This window comes from Bombina bombina, chromosome 10 (assembly GCF_027579735.1).
Source record: "Bombina bombina isolate aBomBom1 chromosome 10, aBomBom1.pri, whole genome shotgun sequence".
In the NCBI taxonomy this organism is placed as follows: domain Eukaryota; kingdom Metazoa; phylum Chordata; class Amphibia; order Anura; family Bombinatoridae; genus Bombina; species Bombina bombina.
In genome coordinates, this window is record NC_069508.1 from 32,073,744 (window position 1) to 32,085,813 (window position 12,070).

Below are 12,070 nucleotides of genomic sequence, written 5' to 3' on the forward strand. Positions count from 1 at the left end.
TTAAATTTTAATTAAAGGGACATAAAACCCCAAACTTTTCTTTCATAATTCAGATAGAAAACACAATTTTACTTCTATTATCAAATGCTTCATTCTCTTGGTATCATTTGTTGAAGGAGCAGCAATGCACTACTGGTTTCTAACTAAACACATGTTTGAGCCAATGACAATCAGTTTATATATGCAGCCACCAATCAGCAGCTAGAACCTAGGTTATTTGCTTCTGCTGAACTTTCGTAGCTAAACCTTTCAGCAAAGAATAAAAAGAGAAGGAAGCAAATTAAATAATAGAAGTAAATCGGAAAGTTGTTTAAAATGTCACTCTGTTTGAATTATGAATATCTAATTATGACTTTACTGTCCCTTTAAAGGGACATAGAAGTCAAAATAAAATGTCACTCTGAATTATGAATATCTAATTATGACTTTACTGTCCCTTTAAAGGGACATAGAAGTCAAAATAAAATGTCATGCTCTAAATCAGTGCTTTCCAAACTGTGTGTCGGGACACACTAGTGTGTCGGCAGCAGTGTGTAGGTGTGTCCCTGCTTCAGCACAATTTTTTTTAAATTTAATTTTTTAATTTTTTTTTTTTGGTTTCTGACTTTCCGCCTGCCTGCTATGCATATCACATGGTTGACACGTGATTAATACCTAGTGGGTCACAGATCATCTTAACCAATTGGTGCAGCTCAGTGGGAACTGAAACTATTCCCATTGGCGGCTTTGACGGCACATTGGCTCCTGACTGAACGTGTAGTCTCCTTAATTGGCTTGTGACTGCATGTGTAGTCAGTGAGTGGGACAGCAGTGTGTTTGCAGTGCTGGCAGTAGTCAGTAGGGCTCGCGGAGCTCTAAAGGCGGCAGCTTAAACGCTGAGCTGAAGTCAGAGGTTTTTTTTTGCAGCTAGCTCCCAGTAGTGCATTGCTGCTCCTGCTCTTGATATATGGATAGGAAGTGGAAGCTTAAAAATGCTTGATGATGAAATGCGAGTGTCTTTATCTAATATTACACCAAATATTCAGAAACTGTGTTCATCCCATCAACCTCATACATCCCATTAATATAGTAAGTAGCTATTGTGTTATTAAACTTTTTTTTAATTCTTCCACATACTTACTGTTACTTGTAAATACATTATTATTATATAATTTATGTTTGTGTCCGTATATTTTAAAACAAGTTAGTTTAGCCTTCTGTTTGCTAGTACAACTGAATTAATTACTGTGTCGCGAAATGATGTAGGTCTAAAAAGTGTGTCACAAACATGAAAAGTTTGGAAAGCTCTGCTCTAAATGATCCATGATAGTTTAAAGATACTCCTACAATTTGTTCACATGGTATCTTTTGCTTAAAAGCATACCTAGGTAGGCTTAGAAGCAGCAATACACTACTGGGAGCTAGATGACGATTGGTGAACACACACATATGCCTCTTGTCATTGGCTCACCGGATGTGTTCTGCTAGCTCAATGTAGTGCATTGTTACTCTAGAGCTTGCTATGTATTTAACCCTTTGTAGGGGTTACACACAGTTATTTGTAATAATTATTATTATTATCAGTTATTTATAGAGCGCCAACAGATTCCGCAGCGCTAGTTATAATTATATACAGGTTGATAAATGTATATTTAAATGTTTATTTTGATTGATAAAACAATTCAGAATTTCTTGTCTCGTATACAATGTGTACAATAATAACTTTAATTTTTAATAAAGCTGAATCAAAATAAAATAAATATATATTATTATATGTAGTATAAAACCACACACACAAATATGGTATTTATTATATGTAGTTCTACTGAACGCCACTTGATGGCAGCACTCTTCTCTGTAACTTTTGAATAAAGCGCCAATGCATTAAGAAGTTTGTATCTACCTTGACAAAATATAGACTAGTGTGGATGTTGGTGCTGCATTCCTGAATAGAGAAATACAGAGACCAAAAACTGCTTCTTTTAAAGGCACAGTCAACACCAAAAATGTTATTATCATTTATTTGTATAGCGCCGCCAAACTCCGTAGCCCTGGGTACAATAATAGGGGTATACAATGACAAAGATTTTTTTTTAATAAAATACAAAACATAACAAAACAAATCTAGTACAGGAGGAAGAGGGCCCTGCTCTGGAGAGCTCACAGTCTACAGGTTTAGGGTGCAGAGACATAAGGTTGGGGTAGCTTGTCACATCGGTTGTAGTTGCAGCAGTGAGTCAGGCAGTTCATGTATTAGTTTGGTTAGGATGAGAGATGGAGGAGAGATGGTACGCCTCTCTGAATAGGTGGGTTTTCAAGGAGCGTCTAAAGCTATACAAGGTTGGAGACAGTCTTATCGAGCAGGGTAGAGAGTTCCATAGGACAGGAGCAGCACGTGAGAAGTCTTGGATACAAGAGTGGGACGTGGAGATAACAAGAGTGTAGAGACGTAGGTCAGAGGTTGATCGAAGAGGACGGGATGTGGAATATTTCATGATGAGAGAGGAAATATAGTTGGGAGTTAGATTGTTGAGTGCTTTGTAAGTTAGGGCTAATACTTTAAATTGTATTCTGGTGTGTATGGGGAGCCAGTGTAGAGACTGGCAGAGCGGAGCAGCTGATGTAGGTGGATGACTCTAGCAGAAGCATTCATAATAGATTGGAGGGAGGAGAGGCGGTGTTTTGGAAAGCCATTTGGGAGTAGATTGCAATAATCAACGCGTGACAAAATAAGGGAATGAATAAGTATTTTTTGTAGTTTTTGAGTAAGGAAGGGACGAATTCTGGAAATGTTGCGTAGGTGTGAACGGCAGGATTTCGTAAGCGTTTGTATATGTGGGTTGAATGTGAGTAGGGCTGCCACCTCAGCCATATTTTCTTGGACACTTATGAGTTACACAGGCTGCAGGGTGTGCAGGGAGGAACATGTATTCTGTTTCTGGACAGCACTATTCATATTCCTCCATGCACACCCTGCAGAATGTGTAACTTATAAGTGTTCTGTATTTTAAGGGACAGGTGGCAACCCTAAATGTGAGCTCCGAGTCAAGTGTAACCCCAAGACAGCAGACCTGGGGTGAGGAGTTGAGAATAAAGTCTCCAACCGTCAGAGAAATGTCAGGCATTGGATGTCTCAAAGAGAAGGAATAAGAAGCAACTCAGTTTTGGACAGACTCAGTTGAAGGTAGTGTGAAGACATCCAAGAGGAACTTGCAGAGGCAGTTGGAAATCTGGTTAAGTAAAGAGGGAGAGATATCAGGAGAGGAAAGATAGATTTGGGTATCATCAGCATATAGGTGGTACTGGAATCCAAAGGAGGCTATACGTTATTCAAGGGAGGATGTAGAGAGAGAAAAGCAAGGGACCCAAGACAGAGCCTTGCTGTACTCCAACTGAGAGAGGCATAGGATCACAAGATATGTTGTTAAAGGAAACTGAAAAAGAGCGGTTTGAGAAATATGAGGCAAACCAGGAGAGGGCTGTGTCTCGGATGGCAAATTAATGTAGTATTTTTAGGAGGAGAGGATGGTCGACTGTGTCAAAAGCAGCAGATAGATCATGAAGAATTAGTAAGGAGTAATGGCCTTTTGCTTTAGCTGATAACAGGTCATTTGTTACTTTAGCAAGAGCAGTTTCTGTTGAGTGTTTAGGGCGGAAACCAGATTGTAGTGGATCAAGTAAGGAGTTAATTGTGAGAAATTGAGTTAGCCGATTATAGACCAGTTGTTCCAATAATTTTGAACCAAAGGGAAGTAAGGAGACCGGTCGATAGTTAGAAGGGGTCAAGCGAGGGCTTTTTTAGGATTGGTATGATTGACGCATGCTTGAATGTATCCCGAAATGTGCCAGCGGTGAGAGATTAGTTAACGAGATGAGATAGGGGTTAGTGAAGCAGAGAGAGAGGAAAGAAGTCGTGAAGGAATCGGGTCAAGTGGGCAGGTTGTGAGATGAGCCAAGGATAGGAGTACAGAGACTTCTTCCTCTGTTACAGGAGGGAAGTAGCATAGAGTTTTGTTAATAGAAGGGGTGGGTAGGATTGCTGGGTTTGAAGGGTGTGAGGTGCAGATATCTTTTCTAATGGTGTCAATTTTATTTTTGAAGTGATCATCAATAATCTGAGCAGTGTGGTTGCTAGTGGGCGGGGGTGCAGGCAGACGTAGAAGGGAGTTAAAGGTTGAGAACAGCTTTCTGGGGTTGGATGCATGAGATGACACAAAGGAGGAGAAATATACTTGTTTGGCCAGGCTGAGCGAAGAGTTGTAGGACTTAAGGATGAATTTATAATGCCGGAAATCAGCACAGGTGCGTGATTTCCTCCACTGCCGTTCAGCAGCCCGTGAACATCGCTGAAGATATCTGGTCTGTTTGATGTGCCACAGTTGCTGTTGAGCGATTGATGTACGATAAACAGTGGAGGGTGCAGCTCTGTCAAGTGTTGATTTTAGTGCCGAATTATACTGTAAAGCAACAAGGTTTGGGCAAGAGAGGGATGAAATGTCAGAGAGTAGAGGATTCAGTTGAGTGGAAAAGTCTGTGAGGTCCAAGTCATTTAAATTCCTGTAAGGTAGCAGTTTCTTGGGGGCTTGCAAAGATGTAGCAGGTAGAGTAAGAGAGAAATTTAGTAGATGGTGGTCAGAGAGGAAAGGGGAAGTTAAGGAAGTTGGAAACGGCACAGAGATTAGTGAAGACCAGGTCTATGGAGTTGCCTTCACAGTGTGTTAGAGATGTTGTCTACTGGGACAGGCTACAAGAGGTGGTAAGGGATAGAAGTTTAGAGGCAGCAGGAATGTTAGGATTATCAAAGGGTATGTTGAAGTCCCCTAAGATGAGAGAAGGGACATTACAAGAGAGAAAATGTGCAAGCCAGGCTGCAAAGTGGTCCAAACATTGTGATGCTGGGCCAGGGGGACGATAAATAACTGCAAAACAAAGGAGCTAGAGGGGAGAAGATTAATATACTTTTTACCAATATGATTACCTTGTATCTAAGCCTCTGTAGACAGCTTCCTTATATCAGATCTTTTGACAGACTTGCATTTCAGGCAAGTAGTGCTGACTCTTAAAGTGCCATAAAACATGTTGAGATCTGTGCATATCCTAAAAGGGCTAATTAAGCAAAAATAGTTTGCATAAAAAAATGTTTAAAAATTGCTGGCAACTATTTTAAAATAAATTTAAAAAATAAGCAAAATTACTTACATAGCCATGCTGTCTGGGAGTAATCTGCTCCACCCCCCTTATCAGTGTTTAGACACAGGCATTGTATTTCAACTGAGTTCCCAGTTTCTAGGCTCCAGCAGATAATCCCTATGCACTTTTACCTTCTACCAAAACAACAATAGATATAGATACAGCCATAGAAGGAAATATGTGGGGGGAGTTGGAGCTTTACAATTCGGAAACTTAAATAAAAGGGTTAATGGCGAGGCACTGCAGTATAAATTGGAACTGCAGTATAAATTTGCAGGTAAAGTAATTAAAGTACATATTATTCTATTTTGTCTTTATCCCAACTTGTTTTATGTCCCTTTGTGCTCACTCCAGAGGAGTTATTTAATGTTTTCTATATGGCACACATGAACAAACAGTACATCTTATTAGCTATTCACAGCCAGAATGTGAGCTAAGAGGTGGACTCGGTTTAGTCTTTAACACAAGATACCAAAGAAAAAAGAAAATTTGATGATAAAAGTAGATTGGAAAGTTGTTTAAGATCACATGCCATATCTGAATCATGAACGTTAAATGTGGACTTTACTGTCCCTTTAATGATGGCACAGCCCAAACAGGATTAAAAAATAATGCTAAAAACAAAGCATATTCCTGTATCACTTACATTTCTTTAACACATTTGGTAATTTATAGATAAAATATAATCTTAACTTTGTGAAGAAATGGTCTAAATTGTCAAAAAGCATCTGACATGCATAGAAATGCCATTATTTAAACATTAAAATCTTTCTGCATGAAAAAGGCTATGTTACAGCTGATGTCTGTACACAACCCTAAGGACAGGCTGCTTACTGGCTAATAAGGAAAACTCCTCCAGCAGTCAGCTAATTATACACTTTAAAATGACATTTTTTAGATGCAAAAAACCCCAAAGCATTACCTTAAAGTCTCTTTAATTACAGCAGCTATTGGTTCACCATTGTTTGCGTACCGCTCTTAAAATGGGATATACAAAATTCCATAATCATTGTCCTTTTTTAGATAATATTCCAGTTAAAGGGACAGTCTACTAACTACAATTTTTTTTTTTTTAACCATGATGGTTTCACAACATTTTCGAATCCCTCTGATATTAATTCTCAACCTATTAACCCTGAAAGCCTTACGCACTTGTTAGGGTGACACGGGTTAAGTCATTTGTGTAATGTTTTTTCATCGCACAAAATAGTTACTTTGAAGACCGTCACTTATTCCAGTTTTTCAGGATGGTCTCTGCTGCATCCAAAGTGCTTTCTTGCTGTAAACAGAAACAAAATAAGTTTAAATTATATCAGTTCAGAATATTGTCTGTAATGTCCCCTTTTTAAACACCTTTGTAATTTACTTCTATTACCCAATTTGCTTTATTCTCTTGCTATTCTTTGTTGAAAAGCATATCTAGGTAGGCACAGTAGCTGCTGATTTGTGGCTGCACATAGATGCCTCGTGTGATTGGCTCACCAATGTGGATTGCTATTTCTTTAACAAAGGATATCTAAAGAATGAAGCAAATTAGATAATAGAAGCAAATTGGAATGTTTAAAATTGTATTCTTTGTCTAAAAGCAAGGGCTTAAAATGGTCATTAAGCACTTGGAAATAGTTAAACATTTAGTTTACAACGTTCTGCAGGATGCACTGCACCCTCTCTGGAAGCAGTTTAACAGCATTAGTTTACCACTCAAGCGACAGTCTGGTGCAATAACATATGGATGGGGATACTACGGGTGCGCTAAATCCCTCATATAATAGACTTCTATGTACTGAAAAATGCATGTCAGCTACTGCTCAAGCGATGAGCTGATAATGCACTACCGCTCAAGCAGTTCTTCACTTAGTTATATACTACAGTATTTCATTGAAAAAACACTTTACACAATATATATATATATATATATACACACACACATAAAAACACAGAAATATACACACACACACAAACATAAAAATATACATACTTTATATATATACACACACACACATATATATATATATATACACACACACATATATATATATATATATATATATATATATATATATATATATATATATATATATATATATATATATATATATATATATATATTATATATATATATACACATATACACACACACATATACACAGTCTAATACACACACACACACATATATATATATATATATATATATATACATACATATACACACACACACACACATATACATACATATACACACACACATAAGAATACACAAATACACACAACCATAAACACACACAACCATAAACACACAAATATACACATTTGTGCCCCATCCCAGTCCCCACCTGGTCATACATCATATCTGTCTAATTCTTAAACCTTTATACCAATATTAAACCTTTGTTTTAGATGTAATAAGTGTAATTATAACTGAAATACTTTATTCCCATATAATGTGCTCTGTTACCCAAACTATCAAGCAATAATGGTTTACTCCAGGTCTCCAAAAGCGGAAACGTTTTCTGCGGTAATTTGAACTGCACTCGAACACTTAAGTCACCACTAGTAATATTAATACCAATAGTGCCCCATATAGTGCACTAAAAATCAAAATGTATGCGTACCTGATAAATGCTTTTCGGAATAATAAGAGTCCAAAGGAAAATTCTACTGTATTTAGAGGTTAAGTTTCTCTAGTTAACATTTTTTATCATCCACTTTTAATACCAGATTGTTAGTTATTCTTAGAGTGAGACTGAAATCAAGATACTGCCCCCTGCTCTATCAATTGTGCTCCACTTGTAATTTAGTCCTATTTGGGGAATTACATTGGGAGTTTTATCTCCCTTTAACCATACTAGAAAAAAACCCCAGTAGGAGAAAGATATTTTCTTACCTTAATAAAACAAAACCGTATATATTTTTCAAATTGCTTCTTACTTTCTGGTCCACAAAAAGCAGTTATTGGAATAGCTGCCAATTTCTAAAATTATATTAAACAAATTAGCTAAACTATAAAAAAAAAGTAACGAAATAATTTTTACAAATTTGTTTAACACATTATGGACAGTTAGCTTTAAATTCTAACATGAAAAAATTATTATATATATTTTTTTTTTTTAATGATCAACATTTCAGTTGATAACAGTCTAACAGGCCTACAGTCAGGACCGGAGCTACCATTAAACAGATCTAGTCAGGGAGTCTGCTTCTGGGCATAGATTTTTTTAATGTTTTTTTTATCTATTTAAATGTCTTTTATTTAATGTCCCTGACTCTGTAGATTTTTAAAATAGTGAGATAAAGCATAAGGCTGTCCTACGTACAAATTAATGTCAGGGATAAGCATAAGGTTATTCTACATACTACTTAATACCTGGGATAAGCATAAGGCTATCCTACATACTACTTAAAGGAACATTAAACCCAAACAGTTTCTTTAATGATTCAGGTAGAGAATACAATTTTAAACAACATTCAAATTTACTTTGATTTGCTTCATTCTTTATATATCCTTTGCTGAAGAAATAACAATGCACACGGGGGAGCCAATCACACAAGGCATCTATGTGGAGCCACTAATCAGCAACTACTAAGCCTATCTTGATATGCTTTTCAGCAAAGGATATAAAGAGAATGAAGCAACATAGATAATAGAATTAAATTACAAAATTGTTTAAAATTACATTCTCTTTTTAAATCATGAAAGAAAAAAAATTGGGTTTAATGTCCCTTTAATGCCTTGGATAAGCACAAGGCTATCCTACATACTAACTAATGCCTGGGATAAGCATAAGGCTATCCTACATACTACTTAATGCCTGGTATAAGCATAAGGCTATCCTACGTACTAATTTAATACAAGGATAAGCATAAGACTATTCTACATACTAATTAATGCCTGGGATAAGCATAAGGCTATCCTACGTACTAATTAATGCCAGGGATAAGCATAAGGCTACCCTACGTACTAATTAATGCCAGGGATAAGCATAAGGCTACCCTACGTACTAATTAATGCCAGGGATAAGCATAAGGCTATTCTACGTACTAATTTAATACAAGGATAAGCATAAGGCAATTCTACAAACTAAATAATCTTACACTTTTAGAAAATTTTGGGCAGATGTTTTTGGGCCTATTGTTCTTATCTGCCGTCAAAATGTATATACTGTATTCTGTATTTAAAGTAACAAAATAAATACATAAAACAAAATGACATACCTTGGTTTTAATCATCCATTTGACGAATTTGTAATCATAAGGCTCATCTTCTTTCATGTGAGAAAGGTCTACATCTTGAAAGAAAGAAATATATAATAATGAAAATAACAACAAGAATTCCTGAGAACAGTCCAGTTACTAACACAAAATAAATGGAGTTGCAGTTTTTATAGCCGTCGCTTTCTCTTTTATAATTTTTTCATATTTACTCCAATATCATAAGCAAAATCAAAAGGACAGATCAGCAAAGCACTGTATCAGTCAGCTTAGTAAGGCTGGTTGTTAAATCATATACGTTGGCTTTACCATATTTTTATTTTGTAGTCCTTTGTAAAACAATTATTTATAGATACTTTTAAAATGGGAAAAACGCAACAACATGTGAAACTGAAATGATTCCAAGGGCAAATAAACAGGCCATATTTGTGATAGGTTTATAAATGTAAAGCAAAAATATAGAGAACTTAAAAAAAAAAAAACACTAAAATGTTGGCTTGAAATTTACACACTTGCGAACAAAAATCTTTATAACACAAATACCAGATCCATAGGGAGAAAAATGAGAATGAAGAGGAGAGATCGAGAACAGAGGATTGTTTGGCAGCAGTTGGAATTTCCAGATTAGATCAGTACTCCCCTTTTGCGTCCAATATTTGAGTCACCTGTACTGGCCCACTCGATAGGAATAATTAAATATGACATGACTGGGCTAAACACTTTAATACACACAAAGGGATAACAGGTTATTAACAAAGAATGCGCATCTGTTTGCTGTGGATGTTTATCTTCTGTATCTGTTATCTTTTGACTTGCAATGACTGGGTTATTTTAGTTCAGTTATGAAAAATTAAGTAACATTAAAAAAAATGATTTGGTTATATTATGGTGAGATGAATAATTTGATTATGGCACCTTTTTAAACCTCAGGGTTACAAATTATAATCCCAGCAAAGACAGCTCAAACTAATGTCCTTCTGAGGTCAATAAATTATTAAAGGGACAGTCTACTCCTGAATTTTTATTGTTTAAAAAGATACATAATGCTTTTCTTACCCATTCCTCAGTTTTGCATAACCGGGTATATTAATATACTTTTTATCTCTGTGATTACCTTGTATCTAATCCTCTGCAGACTGCCCTTATCTCAGTTCTTTTAGCTAATCAGTGCTGACTCCTAGGTAAATCCACGGGAGTGAGCACAATGGTATCTATATGGCACACATGAACTAGCGCTAGCTGTGAAAAACTGTCCAAATGCACTGAGAAAAGAGGCGGCCCTCAAGGGCTTAGAAATTAGCATATAAGCCTACCTAGGTTTATCTTTCAACAAAGAATACTAAAGGAACAAAGAAAATTTGATAAAAGTAAAATTAGAATGTTGTTAAAAATGCATGCCCTATCTGAATCAAGAAAGTTTAAATTTTGACTAGACTGTTCCTTTAAGTAATAATAATAACTATTATATTACAGCTGCCAATAATTCATTAATAGGACATAAAACATTTTCTTCTGGTTCTTTTGGACCTCAGCGAAAAACTGCCCTTTATATGTATTAAAAAGCTTTATTCTTGTGCTCGCTGCCTTTAGTGACCTAGGCACAAAAAGTACTGTATATAAGTTCCTTACAATGTAATCTGTCTGAATGCTTTAACCCACTCAGTGCTCAGTTTTCTCACTTTACAAACCACAAAACACTTAAACTAGTGCTGTTTACTTGATCACTTGTGTTAATTAAAGCAATAAACAGTTAAGTACTTACTGAGCACGGAAACGTCTGCTACCATGAAATATCCGCCTTCTGGTATGATTGGCTTGAGACCTGCTTCTTGGAGTAAGCTGGCCATCCGGTCTCGCTTGGGTTTCAGCTCTTGAGCCAGCGAGCTAAAGTAGCATTCTGGTTCATCCATCCTTTTCAAGTCCTTCATAAGTGCGTGAGCCAATGCTTCCTGCAATGGTCATTAACATGCAATATTAGCAATGCGACAGCAGTATGTGTAGTTATTACTCATTTCTTCTTACAGATAATCCATAGTGGGTTCTATTCAGAAAAGATGGTGAATTTGTAAAAATAGTCAGAGAATGTAATTTACACACTTTACTCTCAGAGCCCGATTGTCTAAAGTTCACCTCTCAGGCAAGATTAACTCACAAGATCCGTCATCGCTATGAGATCTCTCACAGGAGTCTAGAAAGGGAAATTCATTACATTTCTAGAGGTTAAAAAGCAACAAGCACAGTACAGTGCAGCACTACATGAAATGAGAGTAGTGTTAAATTTCCACTTTGTACTCAGTATTTCAATTTACTTTAGACTTCAAGTTTTTCTATATTTAAGCTTTGCACTTGGTGTGTTATGCATTTGGAAGCTAGCAATGTATTTAGGATTGTGATTTATACAAATTCTAGCTATACTTTGGGTCCCATTTATGAAAGTGCGTGCAGACAAGGTTCCCAGGCAGGGAACTTATCTGCCTGTGTTCACAGCCAGTGAGGCAACATCCACTGGAGGAATTTATGACTGCTTAAGCAGTCGCTATCCCCCACTCTCGTAGAAGAACAAGGGTTATCAATCACCCCGGATGGTTCATTCTAGGCTGATTTAACTCTGCTACACCTGAGGAAGCAGTGCTGGACGCGTGCATTTCTTGGGTGTATCTTAAGTTCTCCCTGAATTCTTACTATATTCACT

The 12,070-nt window shown here is 36.5% G+C and overlaps 1 protein-coding gene across 2 annotated transcripts in view; it reads right to left on the bottom strand.

The window, feature by feature from the left end:
- Positions 1–1,984: 1,984 nt before the first annotated feature.
- KYAT3 (kynurenine aminotransferase 3) overlaps positions 1,985–12,070 on the bottom strand; it is a 45,070-nt gene continuing 34,984 nt past the window's right edge. For both annotated transcript variants that reach the window (XM_053693923.1, XM_053693924.1), the window contains 4 exons: positions 11,141–11,327; positions 9,382–9,455; positions 8,054–8,140; positions 1,985–6,448 (listed from right to left, as the gene is read on the bottom strand). In XM_053693923.1, the coding sequence (XP_053549898.1) occupies positions 6,395–6,448; positions 8,054–8,140; positions 9,382–9,455; positions 11,141–11,327 (402 nt within the window). In that variant the 3' untranslated portion in view covers positions 1,985–6,394. The remainder of the gene's footprint in view (positions 6,449–8,053; positions 8,141–9,381; positions 9,456–11,140; positions 11,328–12,070) is intronic.